Source organism: Labrus mixtus, unplaced genomic scaffold (assembly GCF_963584025.1).
Source record: "Labrus mixtus unplaced genomic scaffold, fLabMix1.1 SCAFFOLD_143, whole genome shotgun sequence".
In the NCBI taxonomy this organism is placed as follows: domain Eukaryota; kingdom Metazoa; phylum Chordata; class Actinopteri; order Labriformes; family Labridae; genus Labrus; species Labrus mixtus.
In genome coordinates, this window is record NW_026870303.1 from 25,001 (window position 1) to 47,500 (window position 22,500).

Below are 22,500 nucleotides of genomic sequence, written 5' to 3' on the forward strand. Positions count from 1 at the left end.
AACCCTCTGATAGAAGGGCAGCCCGCTCTTCCTCTGAGCCACAGCCTCAGCAGAGTCTGAATCCAGACCGTTTAGGACTCTGGAGCTTGATCCTGATCCTGATTTTGGAGCAGGGGGAATGTATTCACAGATGAGGTGAACTTTTAGGTGACGTGCATACAGACTTTTAAAGGTGTGCAGAGGGAGGAGAGAGAGGACTCTGAAAGCGTTAATGCAATGATTCATCTTTAAAACAGTCAAATACATTAATAAGCAAATATTTTGATACATGTAGTGTAGAAATGTAAATGTCCTCCTCAGTGTCTCCCTGTAGTCGCACTGATGTTAAAGAAGAGTCTTCCATCTTTATTTCGGTGTATCGTCGAATATTCAGCTCCACGCCCTCTATGTGGCGTATTAACATTTCTGCCGTGTGACGGGGACGGATGAAAACATTGTGACTTCAAAATATATCTGCAGTGAGGAGATCTGTGAGCTCAGGCACAGAGAGAAAATAATTCAGGGAGAGGCCGTAGCTTTCAGACCGATCCTCTTGAGCTGACGTGGCAGCTGAGAGCTCTGTCTGAAATCCCGAGCTATGCTGAGGTAAGCCTAACAAATCGGGCAAAACGGCTGCCATGCCACTTTGTTAACATCATAGGTTAGTTTGGGGTCTGTCTGCGAGCTACACTGATACAGAAAGATGTTCATAGATCAGCTCAACAAAGAGCTCCAGCTGGATCCAAAATAAAACCATAAAGGAGGTACATGTTTCATCACTAAATGAACCTGAGGGTAGCTGCTAGCTAGCTTTAGCTCCATCTCAATGCATCAAAATTATTTTAATGTACCAACATTATTCCCTGACCTCCGTCTAGCAGGTGAAACTGAAGCATGCTCAGTGAGAGAGAGCAACGCTAGACTTTTACAATGTCTTTATTTCAAATGCTCATATGATTTAATGTGCAGCCCTATTTACAAAAGTGACATCTCAGACTAACTTAAAGGTCCAACCAGTGAGCTGTGTAGAGAGTGAGATGATAAAGGTATCTTACTATCTGATCATTAAGGAAACATGTTGAAGTGCTGGCTTCTCTGACAACAATGCAGCAGCCAGTATGTCCTCCTTCTAACTTTAGATTCTGCTCCTGAATGCTCTGGATTTGTTTGGACCAGAGAAGGTAGGCGCTTTTAAGACACGCCCCCACACGGCCGTTTTGGACACCCCTCGGTTTGTCAGATATGAGAGCAGTTATCAGGTCAACAGGTGTTGCAGTGATGGAAGCGGTCAAGAGAAGTGGTTCAGATAGAAGTGATTGTACCCGACCTAAAAAGCCTCTGCATGTTTCTAATAAGCTCCACGAGCAGAAACGTGCTCAAACTAGGATCAATATTGGAGATGCTTTTGAAAAATGGAGAGAGGTTAGAACACAGAAAGGTTTACAGACCCATGCAGAGCTGGATAAACACTGAAGCTTCAGAGTCCACCACATGGTGACCTGTGTGAGCATCGACTCGAGAGAGGAGGGGGGGGAGAGACAGCTCTCTATGATGTTTAGAATTTAGACTGCAGTACCCATTTTAAACACTAGGGGTCAGAGTTACATACTGCTCCTTTAAATAGTAGTAGTATTTTCAGAATAGTCACACCATGAAGGTGGGGCATATTATCACAGAACCCAGTGGTGTATTGTTCAAGAAATGCTAAATGCTACAGAAGTTCCTATAAAGATTGTTTTGATGTGTTCTTGTGTCCAGATGTCTCGGTTCTTGGATATGGCGGAGTTTGGAGAAGCTGGTCGATACCTTCGGCTCACCAACTTGGAGCAGCTAGCTGCCAGAGCCCAAGCCTTTGACGGTATAAACGCCTGTATTTATAACTCTGTCTGTCTGGGTTTATACATCCTGTATTTGTACTGAGTGCTCAATCTGATGCCCTCAGGTACGAAGCGTGTTTGGATGCCTGACGATGCTGAGGCGTACATCGAGGTGGAGGTTAGAGAGCTGAACGGAGACAAGACGACTGTGGAGACCAAGGACGGACGGGTGAGTTGGCCGATTAGCTTATCTTAGCTACCCCGTTTTAACACACCATTACTCCTCTTGGAGTCACTTTGGTTACGTTTAATGGCAATACAAAATGTATTAATTGTTTTCACATTTAATGTTGTGACACATGTAATGCATAAATAACGTCCAAATACTTTTGATTGGCTAACTAGTGAAGTTGGAAGTTGTGTAAGGCATCAAAAAGTTAGCACAGTCAGTTTTTTGGAGGATTTCACATCCAGTGCAGAGACAGGAAGCAGTCATGATTGTCAAAGTAGAAGTCAAGTATTGCTTTAAAATCTTTATCAATCTTGGATTCCATTGGTTTAAATTCAAGCCTGACCAATTCCTGATTTCTGGTCCAACACTGAAACCCTAGGTATATTTGAGAGCTTAAATAGCTTAGCATTGTACAGTTCACAAATGACGATGAGTCTGGAACCGTTGATTTCCAGAGGTCGCTCTAAATTGGCTAAGACAAAATGCCTCATCCAATCAGAGCAAAGTGTGTGACATGGCGCTAGGCTGCATGGTTAAGCAGCAAACCAACATCCAAAACATTTGGCTTCTAGTTTGACAATAGAATACAGAAGTTTGGTTTGACATGATTTAGCGGCTAATGCTAACCCTCTACTGTATGTTATATGTGTGTGTTTCAGTTTCTGATAGTAAAAGAAGAAGACCTCCAGCCGATGAACCCCCCGAAGTTTGACATGATGGAGGACATGGCCATGTTGACCAACCTGAACGAGGCTTCTGTCCTCTTCAACCTGAAGAGGAGATACAACATGTGGATGATCTACGTTAGTAGTTATTCTTCTTATAAGAGCCATACTGAGTTCTCTTGGACCCAAAACAATTATTGTGCAACAAACAATAACAATGACAAAGCCGCCATTTTTATGTTTTTGCTTTAGACCTATTCCGGTCTGTTCTGTGTGACGGTGAACCCGTACAAATGGCTGCCCGTCTACTCCGCCGAGGTGGTGGCGGCGTATAAAGGACGACGTCGTTTGGACACGCCCCCTCACATCTACGCCATCGCTGACAACGCCTACACTGACCTACTGCAGAGTGAGTGACCTATGATCGCTAACGTTAGACTTGTAAAGGTTTAGCATGGTGGCTAATTGTGCTAATGGTCTGTTAGTGCTTCACACACAGAGACTTCGTTCTGTCTCGACTGTTTCTCTGCTGGTTATTCACACGTACTCTTTTTTTATTCCACAGATCGTGAGAACCAGTCCATGCTCATCACGTAAGTCACAGACACATCTACTTAAAGATTTTAGAAATATGTAGTAATACATATCGGATACAGACATGCAATAGGATTTATTGTATGAACAGGAGTTCAGCTGTCAATGTTGAATAAAAAATGTAATGATTTAGGAGCGCCGACAGCCTAGTGGTTATGTAGCGCGCCTCATGTACAGCGGCCGTGGGTTCTATCCGACCGCGACCTTTTGCTGCATGTCATCACTACCCCCCCCCCCCCCCCCCCCCCCCCCCTACACACACTCCCTCCTCCCAACATTTCAAAGCTCTATCAAAAACATACATTTTTGGTTTGCAGCCTCATGAACATTTTCAAACATCTGTTTCTGTTTTTGTCATTCTGTGATTATTTGGGTTCTTGGAGAAGTCACTTGTGGTTCTGGAAAATCGTGATTTGTACAAAGTGATAAAATTACTTTGACTTTTAGAAATGGATCTCGACACATCGTCTCTTTTCATCGAAGTCTTTTTATGTAATCTGAGTCTCAAAGCGTTTGATGGAGTATGACGTGTGATCTGACTGTCCTTAAGATATAAAAGAAGTGTGTCTTCTGTACCTTCTGAAACGCTGATGATCTCGGTGTGTTTGGTCCCGTCAGAGGAGAATCAGGAGCAGGAAAAACAGTCAACACCAAGAGAGTGATTCAGTACTTCGCCATCACCGCCGCTCTGGGGGAAAACGTGAAGAAGGGCGTAAGTCAACATGATAATAAACTCAGCGTAGATTTAAAGAGAAAGTCATTACTGTTTGTTAATCACCTCTCTGTGTCTTCAGAGGTCTTTGGAGGATCAGATCATTGAAGCTAATCCCGCCATGGAGGCGTTCGGCAACGCCAAGACCATCCGCAACGACAACTCCTCTCGCTTCGTGAGTTAAAGGGTTAAAGTCGTTAATTATTATGAATGAGGGTCGAGCTGCGGATCAACGACCGTGATGTAGAACGTCTGGTGTGACATGGAGCACTGGGTCTGTGTTTGTGCCTCAGGGAAAGTTCATCAGGATCCACTTTGGGCCGACCGGGAGGCTGGCGTCTGCTGACATCGACATCTGTGAGTAACACTTCACAGATCGGTCTGACGAGGTTCTCAGTAAATCCAAAGGAAACTGGACTTGGTTCAAGATCTTCAACTAAGTCCAGCTGCCTCTGGATCAAGCTTTGAAGTTCACCTTTTCCTAAAAGAGTTTAAAAAAAGTCAGATATTATGTCAAACGTACACTTTCAAGCCGTGTTTAATGTTTGAATGTTATATATCTAAAGAAGTAAGTTCTATTCTATCACTGAAGTAACTTTTTTATTCCTTCAGATTACATTTTTTTGTATTAATAACCACTAAAGAACCGTGGTTAACAAGACGTTTATGTTTCATCAGATCTCCTGGAAAAGTCCAGAGTTGTGTTCCAACAGCCAGGAGAGAGGAGCTACCACATCTACTACCAGATTCTGTCCAATCACAAGCCAGAACTACAAGGTAGCCCCGCCCACAATGCTACACATTATCCAATCAAAAGCCAAAACTACTAACAAACTGAACCGAACACAAACGGTCACAAATCAGGATCAGAAGAACGTGTAAAAAACATCCACAGATTAATATTGAGTCGCAAATGATCTCAGCATTGACAGACAAATCATACAAACAAGATTATTGTTTCCGTTGCTTTAAATTAAAGTCCTTATCAACCATGATGTAATCCTTCTACAAACAACATGTCTGACTTTCTGCAGGAGCTCGTTTATAAATCACATGAACTAAAGGTGGCCAAAGATAACATTTGTTTTACTCGTCTCTGAGACTCGAATATTTCCCAGAGAGGATTAGCGCCACTGAGTTCAGAGAATGTTTTTATCCAGACAGTTTCTTAATGCAGAATAATGGAATTCTAAACATGTGATTCATCAAAAGTAACTATTGAAGTTCAGCAAAATTACGCTTCTCAAAAACATTTGAACAATAAAAGGTGATCTTCTTTCTGCATGTGATGTGTGTGTCCCATCAGCTCTGCTCTCAGAGTTAAAGATGATAACTAAACGATGTAAGTGGATGTGATCTGTGCTGCTCTGATGTGTTGCAGACATGCTGCTGGTCAACACAAACGCCTACGACTATCACTTCTGCTCCCAGGGAGACACCAAGGTGGAGGGCATGGACGACGGGGAGGAGCTGAAGCTCACAGATGTAAGAGACACACTCCTCACCCTCGCTAATAAAACACACAACCCGGCCAAATCAAGGTAAACAAATCATCTTTGTGTGTGTGTGCTCAGCACGCCATGGACACGCTGGGCTTCACTCCAGAGGAGAAGTACGGCTGTTACAAGATCGTCGGCGCCATCATGCACTTCGGGAACATGAAGTTTAAGAAGAAGCAGAGGGAGGAGCAGGCCGATGCCGACGGCACAGAGAGTGAGACCCATCTCCATTTTATCTGCTTTAGTCCAATATAAATATCTGAAGTCCACCACGATAAATAGAAGAGTAACGCAGCCTAGTTTGAGCACGTTTCTGCTCGTGGAGCTTATTAGAAACATGCAGAGGCTTTTTAGGTCGGGTACAATCACTTCTATCTGAACCACTTCTCTTGCCCGCTTCCATCGCTGCAACACCTGTTGACCTGATAACTGCTCTCATATCTGACAAACCGAGGGGCGTCCAAAACGGCCGTGTGGGGGGTGTCCTTAACAGCGCCTACCTTCTCTGGTCCAAACAAATCCAGAGCATTCAGGAGCAGAATCTAAAGTTAGAAGGAGGACATACTGGCTGCTGCATTGTTGTCAGAGAAGCCAGCACTTCAACATGTTTCCTTAATGATCAGATAGTAAGATACCTTTATCATCTCACTCTCTACACAGCTCACTGATTTGGACCTTTAAAGTTCAAAGAGAGTTGGTTGACTGAAGGTTTTGAAGCAAATATCTAATATTATGTGGTTAAAAGAAAACCTCAAACCTATAAAACTATATTATCAAAGTAATCATCGTTTTTGGCGTTTAAAGGCATCAAAGATGACGTGCGTGTGCATTGTGTGTTGAGGTCTGGATAAGGCAGCGTATCTGATGGGAATAAGCTCTGCTGACCTGCTGAAAGGAATCCTGAACCCCCGGGTCAAAGTGGGAAACGAGTGCATTGTGAAAGGACAGACTGTAGAACAGGTAAGTCATCAAACAGCCTTCTGTATCTCTTGTGTCTGTGACACATCTTTCTAAACATCTGTATGTTTCTGTGTGCAGGTGAACTATGCAGTAGCAGCTCTGGCTAAAGCCACATATGACCGAATGTTTAAGTGGTTGGTGAGTCGTATCAACTCGTCCTTGTACACCGCGCTGCCTCGCCAGTACTTCATCGGAGTCCTCGACATCGCCGGCTTCGAGATCTTCGAGGTAGGAAAGACAGTATCTGATATTTATTTTCAAACTCTACTGTCTGCTGAACTGAGCTGACCAATGGGTAAATGGTTCAATTATCTGTCAGCCAATTAGAAACATTTTGTCTGATGTATTTAATCACTGTGGATGGAGCTAAGCTAGAGATCGCCATCCGCCTCCAGTCTCTGTGTGCAACAACACTAAACATGTCGAGACCTTTCATGTGATTAATGCACAAAAATGCATTAATTACAGACCTTAATTATTTGTGATTAACTAGTAAGTGCTGAATTGTAGCATTAGCATTGGTTAGCTGTTGATATGTCATTTCCCACAAACTAATGTTAGTTTCGGTTGTGTTCGTGATTTTTAACTCTTAACCTTTGTTATTAACAAGAGTATTTATGTTAAACTTTGATAACGGCTAACGTTGGTTAGCTTACCATTAAACTATTTAAATGTGTTAACAGCTAGCTCCTGTTGACTTAACACAATTTTACAGGTTAGAGGTTAACTTTTGTGACTCTCTCAGGGTTGTTGGCCTGGGTACAAAAAGGGAAATAAAATGTCTATTACATTATATTTTAAAACGTGTTTGACTTTTCTGATGACCGGAGATATCTGCATTTATAACAAATCTTAAAGTTGTCTACAACCCTGCCTGCTTGGGGCTGAACTGAAAACATATATTTATCTGTGTCTGTAGTTCAATAACTTCGAGCAGCTCTGTATCAACTACACCAACGAGAAGCTGCAGCAGTACTTCAACCACCACATGTTCATCCTGGAGCAGGAGGAGTACAAGACCGAGGGGATCGAGTGGACCTTCATAGACTTCGGTTTGGACCTGCAGGCCTGCATAGACCTCATAGAGAGGGTGAGTTTGGTAGTTATCACTATTTGTTAACTGAAATATTTTCTTAAAGTCACAATGTGGCCAGGTGTGTCGGAGGACGGGATCTCATCTGTGTTTCATGACGGTAGAGATCATTAAAACGTGATAACTGAAATTTTATTGTTATCCTTTGGGCGAGTTAAAGCGTTGAATATGGGATTTTATTTTCCAGCCCATGGGTATTTTGTCCATCTTGGAGGAGGAGTGTATGTTCCCCAAGTCCACCGACACCAGCTTTAAAACCAAACTCTACGACAACCACCTGGGAAAGTCGCCAAACTTCCAGCGGCCGCGACCGGACAAGAAGCGCAAATATGAGACGCACTTTGAAGTGGTCCACTATGCAGGAGTGGTGAGTATCAGAGATCCGTCTTTACTTTCAAAATTAGACTTTTTTAACCAATCACCTTCACAAGGCTTCTACACATTGTGCCCGAAACGGTGTTATCGTGACATAATCGGGACGTAATTGTGACGTCTACTCCAAATTGGTGTATTGAGTACTTTAAGAAGGGACAAATATGTATTGCAAAGTATTTTATTCCTGCTTCCAAACTGGGGATGCTAATTGTAAATTAAAAGGAAAACTAAGCAATGACTTTGCTTGGGTTGATATCCTTTCTGGTTGGAACAAGCAAATTTCGAAGTCGAAACCATAGACCAACAACAAAATTGGGGCTAGCGAAAATGCTTAGTTGCTAGTAACTTTGGAAAACCACAAGCCACAGTATCTGGTGAGATAATCTGAAATCTCAGTGAGTTTGTGATTAAATCTTTGTGTCATCTGCATAACAAGTGAGCATGTTTAGTCAGAGGGAAAGTGTACTGTAGATATTAAAATAGAGAAGCCTAAGAACAGAGCCCTGGGGAACTCCACATTGTGTTTATTTGCTGAGGTGTATGCAGCTTGACACCAAGGAGACCTAAATATAGAATAGTCTTTAAAAAGAAGAACTTTGATCATTTATTGAGTTTAATCTATGAGGTCCAAGGTTTATAGTCAAAGATCTTCTATATGCGTATCTCTCTCTCTCTCTCTCTAGGTGCCGTACAACATCACCGGCTGGCTGGACAAGAACAGAGATCCTCTGAATGAGACGGTGGTGGTTCTGTTCCAGAAATCCTCCAACAAGCTAATGGCTGGACTGTTTGAGAACTACATCAGCTCCGAGTCGGGTAACTACACAAACAACCACTGTTTCAAAATAAAAAGTACAAGAGATGCTGTGTGTGAAGTATTTTTTGTGCCGTGTTTTAGAAGGCGACCCAAAGGCCGAGAAAAAACACAGAAAGAGGAAAGGAGCTTCTTTCCAGACAGTTTCACAGTTACACAAGGTGAGCTCTTTGTGCCTTTATGTATATCCTCATACACACAATAACGTGATCAAAAGAGCGCTGAAAAGGGAAAAATAGATATATGGATTGATAAAGTTTCCGTTTTGGTGCTTGCAGCAATCTTAGTCATGTACAAAAAAAAGGGGGGGGGGGGGGGGGTCTTAGGGGTTATTTTAAAAGGCGGACACCACCTCAACAAAGTGACATTGAGCTGAAATGTCTCTTACCCATTCTTCTGTTTGAATACAGGAGAATCTGAACAAGCTGATGGCTAACCTCCGCAGCACTCAGCCTCACTTTGTGCGCTGCATCATCCCCAACGAGAGCAAGAATCCAGGTAAAAAAAAAAACACAAACACATGCAGTCTGCAGCCAGATGTAGGTGCAATGTTCATCACACAAATAGACTGCATATAAGAAGTGGACACAGCACATCCCCAGAATACCATTCTTGTTTTTGTGGAGCCAGAAGTGACTATAAATATGTAAAGTAGTCCTAATTGTACGACATGGTTTGTGTCTTGTATATCTCAGGTAGCCCCGCCCTAAATCCTCACCTGCTTTCTGGTCTCTTTGACTCTAAAGCCCCGTTTCCGCCTAGCAGCCTGTGTGGTTCTGGTAGAGTCGTTATATAAAGGGCTCAGATATAAACTGATTGGATGTATTTATGTTTGCCAACCTGATCACTAATGAAGAAAACTGTAGCTTCTATCAACATTACCAATGCAAAGTGAACCTTACCTGTCGTCACTGTGTTGCATGAAGTGTAAGGTCAGAAGATGACATCTCTTTGTCCTTCCCAGGATTTATGGATCCCTTCCTGGTTCTCCACCAGTTGAGGTGTAACGGGGTCCTGGAGGGGATCAGGATTTGCAGGAAGGGCTTTCCAAACCGAATCCTGTACGCAGAGTTCAAACAACGGTCAGTCCTAAACTCAGAAACAAATGATTCAGGAGTTTTACTAATCCAGTGAGAGATTTGGATAAAATACTTTCTTGTCCTCTTTTTTACTCAGGTATCGGATCCTGAATCCCAACGCGATTCCGGAGGACTCGTTTGTGGACAGCAAGAAGGCTGTAGAGAAGCTGCTGGGCTCTCTGGACATCGACAACACCCAGTACAAGTTCGGACACTCTAAGGTGATAGATAGAGGATGCTGTGTGTTGTAAAGATTTGTTTTCTATGATGGCAGATTAAAAATTCTAAGATCTTCTTCCTGTCAGGTGTTTTTTAAAGCCGGTCTGTTGGGTCTGTTGGAGGACATGAGGGACGCCCGTCTGGCTCAGATCCTCACCATCGTTCAGGCCATGTCCAGAGGGAAGCTGATGAGGATGGAACTACAGAAGATGATGCTGCAAAGGTCAATGTGACAATCAACCTCCGAACAAATAAACTGCTTTAGCATTAGCATTAGCATCAGATAATCCATCGAGTTTGCATGATCAAACATGGTCTTGTGGTTTCTTCCTCTCAGAGATGCCGTCATGGTGATCCAGTTTAACCTCAGGGCGTTCTTCTCTGTGAGGACTTGGCCGTGGATGATGCTGTTCTATAAGCTCCGCCCCCTGCTCAGGAGCGCCCAAGTGGAGAAAGAGCTAGCTGCCCTCCATGAAGAGTTCAAAAAATTAAAAGAGGCTTTTGACAGGTTGGATTCTCCTTCTACCTGACCGTGTGTTTGCACAGAATCAATCAGACATTTAATGGTTTAGACTCAAACTTTGATTTCAGCATCCTGCTGCTCAGGTCTGTGTCTTCACTCCAAAACTTTGGTTTGTTGTTTCTCCGTCAGGTCAGAGGTAAAGCGCCTGGAGGCCGAGGAGAGACAGGTGGTTTTGGTTCAGGAGAAAAACGATCTGACTCTGCAGGTCCAAGCTGTAAGTCAAACTGACACTTGAGAGAACAACTCTCTATTGGGGCGGCTGTGGCTCAGCTGGTAGAGTCGTCGCCTCTCAACCCCTGCTGGGCAACATGTCCGATGTGTCCTTGGGCAAGACACTTAACCCTGAATTGCTCCCGCTGCTTCAGTGGCGGTGTATGAATGGTATTAGTTACTTCTGATGGATGATACTACATAGCGACCACTACCATCAGTGTGTGACCTGAAGTGTAAAAGCACTTTGAGTAGTTGGAAGACTAGAAAAGCGCTATATAAGCTCAAGTCCATTTACCATTTATATTTTCTTACAGTCCTTTTGAACCCATTTACACAGATTCTCACTGTGGGTCTCTTGTTGGCTCTTATCTGTACATTTACAAAAAGCAAGTTGCTAAGGGAGAACTTTAAGATATGCCAGACGGTTTTTGATGGGGGTCTGGCCTCATTGGAAAAACTTTGGCTTTAGCTGTAGGACAGTTTGATTGGTTTATATGATCTAAAGCTTATCTCCTGTAAACTAATATGTTTCTTAAGTAATTCAGATTGTTTAAATCTCTCTTTTTGTCCATGTTTTCCATCTAGGAGCAGGACAACCTGACAGACGCAGAGGACCGCTGTAACCAGCTGATTCAGTCCAAAATCTCTCTGGAGTCGAAGTTGAAGGAGATGCAGGAACGTCTGGAGGACGAGGAGGAGGTGAGCACCAAACTGACGTCGAAGAAACGTCAGCTGGAGGACGAGGTGGTTGCTCTGAAGAAAGACGTGGACGACCTGGAGATGACCCTGGCTAAGGTTGAGAAAGAAAGACACGGAGTGGAGAACAAGGTGGGCTCACTTCCTGTCCCATGCTGTCTTGTTGTTGGTCAGAGCTTTACTTTAATGATGGGTTGAGCTGATGAGGTCATACATTTTATTCTTTCCATTCAGGTAAAGAACTTGTCTCAGGAGATGTGTGTTCTGGATGAATCTATCGCCTCCCTTACCAGAGAGAAAGGTGCGCTGCAGGAAGCTCATCAGCAGGCGCTGAACGATCTTCAGGCTCAGGTGGACAAAGTCAACATGCTGGCCAAGGCCAAGACTCGGCTGGAGCAGCAAGTGGACAATGTAAGACTGGAAGGACTGTCTTTGAGTTTAGCATGTCTGCCTGTCTGTCTAAGTCCTGCTTATTGAATATGATAAATGCAGTTTGTTAAGAAGGTGTTTCAGGGCTCCTCGTCATAGATTTTACAAAGACTACTCGATGATAAACAGCCTAACCTAAAATCTATCTTAAGTCCAACTAAAACTCCAAAAGGACTACTAAAACTTCCTTCAAGAAAAGTAGAACCATGAACCAGCTCAAGAGCATGAACCGACTGAACCTCCTTAAGGATCCCTACAACTAACTAGATCTAGAACCTTCTCAGACACCACTGAAACAAAAGGACCAGCAGAACCCTTTAGGACTCACAGACCTGTGTCACTGAACATAAAGTCCAGCAACCTCAAAGGACCACTTAAGTTTCCAAGGAAACATCAAAAGTGTCTTCAGTGACCAGAGAATCATCTCAAGAGTCTCTGCAGGACACATCTGAGAGTTTGCTTTCACACAAAACTCCTGAAACCTCCAGAAGTTTTCGGGTGAGCTGCAAGTGTGAACGCAAACAGTCACATTTTTTTATCTTTATCTGTTTTATCTCCTGCCAATAATCCTGGATTTGAGTATCTAATCCTGGATTTGAGTATGACAACGCTGCCTACTACAAAGACAATCCACAGAAAAGGAAAACAAGAAAAACCCAAAGGAGATCAAAAAACAGACTTTTGTTATCCAATATGAGTATTAAAACCTCCTGAAAGACCATAACAGCACCCTAAAGAACTTTCAATCCCCTCTAATGGCCATCAGGAGTTCAGGATTTAAAAGTTCTCAGAATACTCAAACATTAACTTGAGGTAAAACCCAACACAAAGTGTTGTGCTAAACCATGATGTTTGCATGCCCCTGTCTCCTGAGGTTGGCTCCTCACAGTCTCCCTCCTTTCCTCCCTGCAGGTGGAGAGTTCGTTGGGTCAGGAGAAGAAGATGCGGGTGGAACTGGAACGAGTCAAACGGAAGCTGGAGGGAGACCTGAAGCTGTCCGTGGATTCAGTGAAGGATCTGGAGAACCAAAAGGACGGGCTGGAGGAGAGACTGAAGAAGTAAAAAAAACAGACTTTAAAGATACAGTTAGTTTCAGTGTTAAACTGCTCTTACTTGTCAAGGTTCGAGAAAAACTAAGAGGAGGACCCAGATGCAGATCTAACAAAAATGATTTACTCAAAATGAAGATCAAAAGTCCACAACAAAACTTACTATCAAAATCCAACATGAAAAAACAAGGAGCCACGAGGAAGCACAAGGAGACACTAGTAAACTGACGACTGACAAACGACAATGAACTGACACAGAAGGGACGAAACACAGAGACTAAATAGACACATGGGTAATCAAACACAGGTGAGACTAATGACACAGGTGAAGACAATGAGGGCAATCAACACGGAGGGAAACACACAGAGGAAGGATAAAACACAAGACAAGAAACACTGAGGACAACTACAAAATAAATACATGAAACACTGAAGACACTGTAGAATGAAAAATTAAGAAACACTAGAACATAGAGGGAGGAATGAGACCTGAAAGATAAAAAAAACATCTAAACTGTGAAAAACTAAACTAAACAGAACAAATCATGACAATTACTAATCACAAGTCATTTTAAGTGATAAATAATCAAATATTTCTGTTTCCTGTCTCTCCTCATACCACTCCAAAGGAAAGACTTTGAGCTGGGTCAGATCCAGACCAAAATGGAGGACGAGCAGAGTGTGAACGCTCACCTCCAGAAGAAGATGAAGGAGCTCCAGGTTGGCCGATCTCAGAATCAAACCTGTCTTTTCTCAAAGATATTCTCCATCGGTGCTGCTGCTAAAGGGTGGTGTTGTGTTCGCTCCCTCAGACTCGTATCGAGGAGCTGGAGGAGGCGCTGGAGGCGGAGAGGGCGTGGCGAACCAAAGCTGAACGTCAGAGGAACGACATCGCCCGAGAGCTGGAGGACCTTGGAGAGAAACTGGAGGAGGCCGGAGGAGCCTCTGCTGCTCAGATCGCCCTCAACAGGTCATCATCGGCATTACAGCGGCACTTATTCACCCTCAGGCATCAGTTTAATTTACAACCCTCTGAAGTCACTAAGGACAAAAATGTCCACTTCCAAAAAACTGATATAAAAATAGAACAGATTGATATTTTTTTCTCCTTTTTTCTGCATAAATCTCTTAAACAACTTCAGACCTGCTGAAAACTACCAAACATTCAATCATTTTTAGGAATTTAACCCTTTAAATGCCAGTTTGATTACATGATTCTGGCATTTAAGGGGTTAAATTCCTGATAATTATCACAGCAGTGGTTCAAACTGATCAAATTTAGCAACGACAGGAGGAAACCTTTTCTTTGATTTAGCGGGAAGGAGCTCTCAGGAGTGTTAAAAAACTTGAGAGAGGCGCTCTGAAGCTCGGGATTAATGCAGTCTAGGACTTTTCAGCATCAATGTTTAATTAATAAAACACCTGTCCATGTGACTCCATGTCAAACAGGAAGAGGGAGGCAGACTTCATGAAGCTACGTCGAGAGCTGGACGAGGCGGGGCTTCACCATGAGACGACGGCCGCCACTCTCAGGAAGAAGCACTCGGACACGGTGACGGAGCTGAGTGAGCAGATCGACGCTCTGCAGAGAGCCAAACAGAAACTGGAGAAGGAGAAGGCCGAGTTCAGACTGGAGGCCGAAGATCTGGCTACCAACATGGAGCAGCTGTCCCGGACCAAGGTAAAAACGCCCCCACTTTAAGGGTCAAAATAAAGGACCACTCCAGGACTGTAAAGGTCAACACAGGCTTTACCTCCGCTTTTTGTGACATCTTTCCTCCTCGTCTTGGAGCAAAGCAACCGCGAGAGCTCCACATCAATCAATTTTTCCCACTTTTTTTATTTTGTCCTCCGCATGCACACACAGCCTGTGTGACCCTGGACCCCGATGAGTTCATCAGTCAGTGTAGCTTCTCATTGGATGATAAATGATCTTTCTTTCTGGGTTTGCAGGGAACAGTGGAGAAGATGTGCAGGGTTTATGAGGACCAGCTGAATGAAAGCCGGAGTAAAGCCGAGGAGCTGCAGAGACAGCTGACTGAAGTTTCTGCTCAGAAGGCTCGAGCAGTCACAGAGACAGGTACAACACACACCTGCTCACAGGAACATTTAAAGAGTCTGTCATGGCTGCAAGTCCTTCTTCGATTGGATAGCTTAAAGTCCTCCACTCAGTTTCAGCAGATCAGGGGAGTGGCAGATCTACTGTACCTCTGCACGGATCAGTTGGTTTGTGTTACAGCTGTTCTTAATTCTGCAGAGATCCTTTATGTCGTATTGTCAGAACAATCTGAACCTGTCAGTGGCAAAAACAAGAACTTTGAATCATCATAAGAGATCTACTTTTTTTCAACCTTTCAGTTACATAGTGGTATATTTTAAAGGTTAATAACACACTCTTACCTTCTTATAAACATGAGCATCCAGCACCTTCTCTGTGATCTTCCTCTAGCTGAGTACAGCCGTCGTCTGGAGGAGCGCGACGCTATGATTAGCCAGCTCCAGCGCTCCAAGGCGGGGATTTCCCAAAACTTTGAGGACCTGAAGAGGCAGCTGGAGGAGGAGAGCAAAGTAAGATAGGAGGCGATTCTGATCCTCCTGCTCGTCCTGAATGTGGTTCCTTCATGTGGGGCCACATTTATGTCGATCTTAATAAATAACGATGTATCGCTCTCTGATGAAGGCGTGTGAACTGGAACATGTTGCTGTTTTCTGAGAGGTAAGGAGCATTAGTTAATAAATATGTCTGTGTCAGGCTCGTGTGTCGCTGGCTCATGCGGTGCAGTCGTCCCGTCATGAATGCGGTCTGCTGAAAGAGCAGCTGGAGGAGGAGCAGGAGGCCAAGGCCGAACTGCAGAGGGCGCTGTCTAACGCCAACAGCCAGGTGGTTCAGTGGAGAGCCAAGTACGAGACGGACGCGGTGCTGAGGATCGAGGAGCTAGAGGAAGCAAAGTAAGACCATCTGAAATACTACGTTAACTACATGAACAAATGTGTCATCATTCAAGTCCTGCAGATGATGAACCTTCATATTTAATTATTATTATTATTTTTTGATTATTTTATTTGTAAAGTTGATTTCATTCAAACAAACAATAACATTAAGAAAAACAAACAAACATAAAATCTCAAATTCTGAATGAAAAGGAGCAGAAAGAAGACTGATCTTATAATATCTGCCCCTCTTTCATAAAGCATAAATTAGAACAAAACAGAACACTTAATTCAAAAACAATGAAATTATTCAGCTGGACCATCAAAGTATTTTATTTAACGCATGCTCATGTCAACCAACATTTGAAAGAGCTCAATAACTGAGCAGATTCATGTTTCCCTGAGGTTCACCCTTTGGAATTACTTTCCTCTAACTTTTTTTGAATTGTATTCTGGCCCTATCTTTAAAACGAATGTGACAGCATCATGTAGGCTCTTAAACGTCTTCATCAGATGAACTTGATATTTTTTATGATATGAGCTGAATCATCTTTTGGTGCTTCACCTTTGTTATTTTTCCAGTCGTATAAAGAAGTAAGTGAGTTGGGTTTTATTGCGGCTTGTGTTTGTAGGAAGAAGTTGGTCGTCAAGATGCAGACTGTTGAGGAAGCCGCGGAGACGTCTCAGGCCAGATGTTCCTCTCTGGAGAAAACCAAACTGGGCCTGCAGACAGAGATGGAGGACCTGGTGGTGGAACTGGAGCGATCCAACGCCGCTGCTCTGGCTCTGGACAAGAAGCAACGCAACTTTGACAAGGTCGGTCAGAAACAGCTGCCAGATGCACCGACAAAGAAATGTACTCACTCCATGCAGATGTTGAGGAAAGACATTTGAGTGTTGGGCTTGTGCTTTGGTTTGATGCAGTTGTTGGGTGACTGGAAGCTGAAGTTTGAAGAGAGTCAGACGGACCTGGAGGCGTCACAGAAAGAGTCGCGCAGTCTGAGCACCGAGCTCTTCAAACTGAAGAACTGCTATGAAGAAGCTCTGGACCATCTGGAGACAGTCAAGAGGGAAAACAAGAACCTGCAAGGTAACCCCTCCCTCTCTCTCTCCCCATCTCTCCATGTTACTGTGAGAAGGCTCATTGAAGATTACTAATGGTTTGTATCTGTTTTGCAAGAGAAGAACGTTTATTTTGCTATCAAAGGCAACGCCATAGACAAAGCGTAGAGCTAGCTAAAAGCTGCCTAGCTAGAGTTACAAAGTTATTTCACTATCACTGAAACAAGTTAGCTTAAAGTAAGGAAGACAAAAGCTAGAAACTAGCTCACGTCAGGGTTCGTTAGTGGACACTTGAAACAGAAACTCTAGAGGTGAGAGAGAGGTTGAAGTTTATTGAAATTGATTGTTCACTACTTAACTTCACCTTGGGTGTCATCATTGGCTCATCTGATGCATTCAAGAAGACTTAACTGAAGACACAAGCTGCGGCAATGATTGGTAAATGGTAAATGGACTTGAGCTTATATAGCACTTTTCTAGTCTTCCAACTACTCAAAGCGCTTTTACACTGCATGTCACACCTACACATTCACACCCTGATGGTAGTGATCACTATGTAGTATCAGCCATCAGAAGTAACTAATCTAATTTTAGGGATGTATGAAATTCTTCTACCAGGTGAGAATGTGAGAAACTCATTAAAGTACAGAAGATATGTATCACATATCATATTGCAACGTGAGTTAACCTACGATTCCCACCTCTACTGTACACCAGAGTTTAGAATAACTACATCAGGTCTGTGTTGCTTTGCTTTTGATTTTGCGATGTTGATTTTGAGATCCATTTGCCAAACTCTTCCAGATGAGATTCTGGATCTGACTGATCAGATCAGTCTTGGAGGGAAAACCATCTATGAGCTGGAAAGAACGAGGAAGATCCTGGATGTGGAGAAGAGCGACATCCGAACAGCTCTGGAGGAAGCAGAGGTAACTGACTTACCTGCTGTGGATACCTGTCCAATCTCTACTCACTCACTTATGAAACCTGCCATCTGTTCACCTGTCAGGGTACTCTGGAGCACGAGGAGAGTAAGACTCTGAGATTTCAGATGGAGCTGCAGCAGATGAGGACTGAGATCGAGCGCAAGATCGCAGAAAAAGATGAAGAAATTGACAACCTCAGGTATTTCCTATTCTAGAAAACAAACTCAAGTTCAATGTCAATGAACAACAGTTGCTAAGCACTTACCAATCAAAGACCGGACAACTGGAGTTACCAAGAGGCCAAACCTGAATAAAGTATGCAATAAAAAAGAGAGGATGGGTTCTAGTAGTAATACCAGTGCTGTCCACTAGGCGGAGCCACCAGAGATCTCTGGAGACCACGCAGGCCAGTTTGGAGGCGGAGGTTCGTAGCCGCAGTGAGGCGGTTCGTCTGAGGAAGAAGATGGAGTCTGACCTGAACGAGATGGAGATCCAGCTGGGACACGCCAACAAGCAGGCGACTGAGAACCAGAGGATCATGAGACACCTCCAGACTCAGGTAGTCAGACACTCAGACACAAAACAAAACATTATTGAGAAACAAATTGACTTAATGTTACAGATGTTCTAAAGTTTTTATCTTTAATTTCTTCTGAGTATCATGGAAATTGGACTGTTGATACAAAAGGGGGCAGTAGACGGTAAGCGCATAGGCTAATGCTAAATTTTAAAATAACGTGGACTCATATTGAGGCTAGAACAAATTAATTTCTCACAAATATTTGAAAAGCCTTGGGGATTTCCTATCTGTCCTATCTGTTGACGTTAAATTGAAAGTTCGGCCATTTGCAGACAATACGCTATTCTACATCAGTCATTAAGATTGTCAAAATGTTTGATACTTCGATACAAACTGGCACAAGACGGTACTGGTAGCGTACATGCTAGCAAGACGTCCAGTCATGTTTAAAGTGAATCAGGTTTGCTTTGTAGTTTCTGAATCAGATCATCGTTGTCACTGTGTCGTGTCCTCCGATAGGTTAAAGAGCAGCAGGTGGAGCTGGAGGATAAAGTCCAGTTGACCAATCAGCTGAGAGAACAAATGGTCCTGATGGAACGCCGTTGTTCTCTGATGACTGCTGAGGAGGAGGAGCTGCGCAGTGTCCTGGAACAAACCGACCGCGTCCGCAAGATGGCTGAACACGAGCTGGTGGAGGTGTCAGAGAGAGCCAACCTGCTCGCCACACAGGTAACATCACATTCTGATAATCAATACATAATGTAAGCCTATGAACACGGACACACGGTTAACTGACTGACCTAAGCAATGGACTGACTGATCAATGACTACTGTTGGAACAAATGATTGATTTACTGATTCTGTGACCTTATATATCCCATGTGGCCTGGGAATGCTTTGGGTCCCCAGGAGGAGCTGGAAAACGTGGTTGGGTAGAGGAAGGTCTTAGCCTGCTGCCACCATGACCCGACCCCAGAGAAAAGGAAGATAATGGATGGATGATTCAGTGATTGGTTGACTGACTGAGGGATTGATTTAATAACTCTCAGACCAATCAGATAATTGTTGGAGTGACTATGTGACTGACATATTGATCCCTTCTCTGTTTGGATGATTGATAAGAAGAATGACAGATTCATTGTCTGATTGAATAGTTGATTGATTGACAAATAATCTTGTTCTCTGATTGGTTGGTTACTGATCTATTGAACCACTCAATGACTGACTGACAATGATCGATTGGTTCACACTGATCAATTAACTGATTGTTAAATGAACGAGGTTATTGATTGATGTATTGATGGACAGTTCATATGATCAACTTGTCGGCTACTACAGTGATACAGATTATTTGATGGGTGAATATTGGACAAACTCTTGGACCACTGGCTGAGCTTAGACGGACTGATCAGTGATTGTACTGATTTACATTTATATCGTCTGTTTCCTGTGTTGTAGAACGCCGGTCTGTTGAACCAGAAGAAGAAGCTGGAGTCCGATCTGTGTCTCCTGACCGGAGAGGTGGACGAGGTGCTGCAGGAGAGTCGCAGCGCCGAGGAGAAAGCCAAGAAAGCCATCACTGACGTCAGTCCTGAACCCTTCCTCTCACTGCTGACCCCTAACCCTGTGTGATCATAAACTAACCTAAGAGTTGTACAGACTGCAGAGTGCAGAATTGATCTTTGTCTCAAAGTTGTGGAGGAGAAACCCTTTACATCAGTCACCACAGTTAAAATACTCTGTTACATGATAAAAAAAACAGCAAAACTAGTACTCAAACCAGGGGCGTGTCCAGAGAGTAAAGTAGAGGTTCCTTAAATCTTTGTACTCCACTGATCCTGTTCATGTTGTTGTCGAGCAGGCGGCTCTGATGGCCGAGGAGTTGAAGAAGGAGCAAGACAGCAGCAACATGTTGGACAGGATGAAGAAGAACATGGTGTCTACGGTTAAAGGTAAAAACAACATAATGAAGGTTAAAAGAAATCACCTGCTGCTCCTGTAGACGAGGAGCGTTAACATTTCTTTGTATTTCACAGAGCTGCAGGTCAAACTGGATGAGACGGAGCAGATGGCGCTCAAAGGAGGAAAGAAACAACTTCACAAGCTTGAGACCAGAGTGAGAAATAACATCGACAGAAAGAGACATGACCTGATAAGACTTAGCAGCAGGTTAACGTGTGTGTGTGTGTGTGTGTGTGTGTGTGTGTGTGTGTGTGTGTTTGTAGGTGAGGGAGCTGCACACAGAGCTGATGGTAGAGCAGAAGAAGAGCGAGGAGTATCAGAAAGGAGTCCGTCGTTATGAGAGGAGATGCAAAGAGCTGACGTACCAGGTCTGATCCCACACACACACACACACACACACACACACACACACACACACACACACACACACACACACACACACACACACACACACACACACACTGTGTTGGTTCTGGTGGTTTAAAGGGTCTCTGTGTGTGTGTTTCTGCAGACGGAGGAGGACAGGAAGACTCTGCTGAGAATGCAGGAGCTCATTGAAAAACTTCAGACCAAAGTGAAGAGCTACAAGAGGCAGACTGAGAACGCTGTGAGTCTTTCATCTGTAAATACAGTGACACATACTTCTCTCAGACACTGTACTGCGTCTTCCTCAGAGTCACACCTCGTTGCCCCCTAGTGGCCAAATAACATCTGTTCATGCAGGTTGGAATTAAATCAGTTGCTGTTCCTGTGTTTGTCCACCAGGAGGAGCAGGTGAGCTGCAGCACGGTGCGTTTCAGGAAAGTCCAACACGAGCTGGACGACGCAGAGGAGAGGGCTGACATCGCTGAGACCACCGTCAACAAGCTGCGGATTCGAACACGAGAACAAGCCAGCAAGGTCGTCCTGGTGAGCGCCACTCTCCGAGAACCTGAAAGTACTTCCTTACTACAAAATAAAGTGTTTTCTAACCTGCTTTTTGTGTTTTCTGCAGATCGCTGAGTGAAGCTCTGCTGCCTCCAAAGATGCCCCCCCCCCCCCCCCCCCCCCCGTACTGTTTAAGCTGTTTTGAATGGAAGTGTCTCAGGCAGCGAATCGAGCGGACTGAACTGATAAAAGTTCAACTTTAAGGTTGCAGTACTTTGATTTGATGACATGTTGGTTGTTTGGTGTAAAAGGTGAGATGATGGGGATTTGGGGGAGGGCATGGCTATTTCCTGGAAGACGTGCAGACGTGCTTCATACTGAAACAAGAAAAGTTTCAGTACAAAATATTTATTTTCTATTTTTCTGTCAGCATAAGAAAACACATATCTGGTTTCTTTATTCTGTGTGTTGAAGTTTGAGTATAAGAATGTGCATGTTATTTTTGAGCTGCATGAGTTAAAAAAAAAAGATATATATTTATAGAGAAAGAAGAGGTGTTTATTTATGTGACATGTAGTTTATTAGATTAAACCTTTTAAGTGATGAAGAGTTAAAAGTGAACTCCTGTTAGTTAAACCTGGCCCTTACTTTGATGAAGTGCAGCCTAATGGTGCACTGACTTTAAAGTAAACTGATATATTGACTGGAGCGATGTGTTACCACATTCAGCACAGACATGTGGACGGTAACCGGTAAGGAGGACTGAAGCCTGGTGTTGTTAGCAATGCTAACGTTAGCCATGCTCTGCAAACATATTTGTACATTGTTTACAGACGGTCAAATTCAACCCACAATGCACTGCTGTTTGGTTCACTTCCCTTGTTTGGTTCGGATCGCATTCTCACCTACGGCGTACCGAACTCTGGTGCACTTGGAAGCGAATCGAGACCCCCATTTTGAAGCGCACCAGAGCTCGTTTGAGCTTTAACACCACCAAACGAACTATCTGACAAAAAGACCAGAGCTCTGATCACTTGATAAAAACAGGGATTTTGCCTCACAGAACACAGGAGCGTGTTTGTTTTTTGTGACAGTTATGACAAACGAGCTCCTCCTGCAGTGCTCTGGAAGTGAAATAACTGGTTTTTCAAAGGAGTCTGTGGGCTTTGAAGACGGCGATGTTCACGCTGCTTCTGACTACCTGTTACTCCTTTCGACCTCGTGTTAAAATAAGGTCCAGGTTTAAAATACTGGAATCATTCTTAGAGATCAAATGTGTGATGC

At 43.6% G+C, this 22,500-nt stretch overlaps 1 protein-coding gene across 1 annotated transcript in view; it reads left to right on the plus strand.

Annotated features, from left to right (window-relative positions):
- Positions 1–22,500, plus strand: part of LOC132968523 (myosin-7B-like) — a 23,461-nt gene that overhangs the window by 628 nt on the left and 333 nt on the right. Inside the window, exons 2-46 of the mRNA XM_061034225.1 lie at positions 1,738–1,837; positions 1,922–2,025; positions 2,688–2,831; positions 2,946–3,102; positions 3,259–3,286; positions 3,906–3,999; positions 4,082–4,174; positions 4,293–4,356; positions 4,678–4,776; positions 5,381–5,484; positions 5,574–5,712; positions 6,340–6,458; positions 6,537–6,686; positions 7,378–7,548; positions 7,739–7,918; positions 8,610–8,742; positions 8,825–8,901; positions 9,151–9,238; positions 9,705–9,822; positions 9,917–10,040; positions 10,125–10,261; positions 10,376–10,546; positions 10,691–10,775; positions 11,360–11,602; positions 11,705–11,881; positions 12,812–12,957; positions 13,578–13,668; positions 13,761–13,918; positions 14,398–14,629; positions 14,902–15,028; positions 15,398–15,516; positions 15,701–15,897; positions 16,512–16,695; positions 16,804–16,969; positions 17,746–17,870; positions 17,951–18,066; positions 18,240–18,426; positions 18,907–19,116; positions 19,846–19,971; positions 20,249–20,339; positions 20,424–20,503; positions 20,613–20,717; positions 20,861–20,956; positions 21,115–21,258; positions 21,344–22,500. The exon at positions 21,344–22,500 is cut by the window's right edge and continues 333 nt beyond it. Coding sequence (XP_060890208.1) covers positions 1,738–1,837; positions 1,922–2,025; positions 2,688–2,831; positions 2,946–3,102; positions 3,259–3,286; positions 3,906–3,999; positions 4,082–4,174; positions 4,293–4,356; positions 4,678–4,776; positions 5,381–5,484; positions 5,574–5,712; positions 6,340–6,458; positions 6,537–6,686; positions 7,378–7,548; positions 7,739–7,918; positions 8,610–8,742; positions 8,825–8,901; positions 9,151–9,238; positions 9,705–9,822; positions 9,917–10,040; positions 10,125–10,261; positions 10,376–10,546; positions 10,691–10,775; positions 11,360–11,602; positions 11,705–11,881; positions 12,812–12,957; positions 13,578–13,668; positions 13,761–13,918; positions 14,398–14,629; positions 14,902–15,028; positions 15,398–15,516; positions 15,701–15,897; positions 16,512–16,695; positions 16,804–16,969; positions 17,746–17,870; positions 17,951–18,066; positions 18,240–18,426; positions 18,907–19,116; positions 19,846–19,971; positions 20,249–20,339; positions 20,424–20,503; positions 20,613–20,717; positions 20,861–20,956; positions 21,115–21,258; positions 21,344–21,355 — 5,811 coding nt within the window. The 3' untranslated portion in view covers positions 21,356–22,500. The remainder of the gene's footprint in view (positions 1–1,737; positions 1,838–1,921; positions 2,026–2,687; positions 2,832–2,945; positions 3,103–3,258; positions 3,287–3,905; positions 4,000–4,081; positions 4,175–4,292; positions 4,357–4,677; positions 4,777–5,380; positions 5,485–5,573; positions 5,713–6,339; positions 6,459–6,536; positions 6,687–7,377; positions 7,549–7,738; positions 7,919–8,609; positions 8,743–8,824; positions 8,902–9,150; positions 9,239–9,704; positions 9,823–9,916; positions 10,041–10,124; positions 10,262–10,375; positions 10,547–10,690; positions 10,776–11,359; positions 11,603–11,704; positions 11,882–12,811; positions 12,958–13,577; positions 13,669–13,760; positions 13,919–14,397; positions 14,630–14,901; positions 15,029–15,397; positions 15,517–15,700; positions 15,898–16,511; positions 16,696–16,803; positions 16,970–17,745; positions 17,871–17,950; positions 18,067–18,239; positions 18,427–18,906; positions 19,117–19,845; positions 19,972–20,248; positions 20,340–20,423; positions 20,504–20,612; positions 20,718–20,860; positions 20,957–21,114; positions 21,259–21,343) is intronic.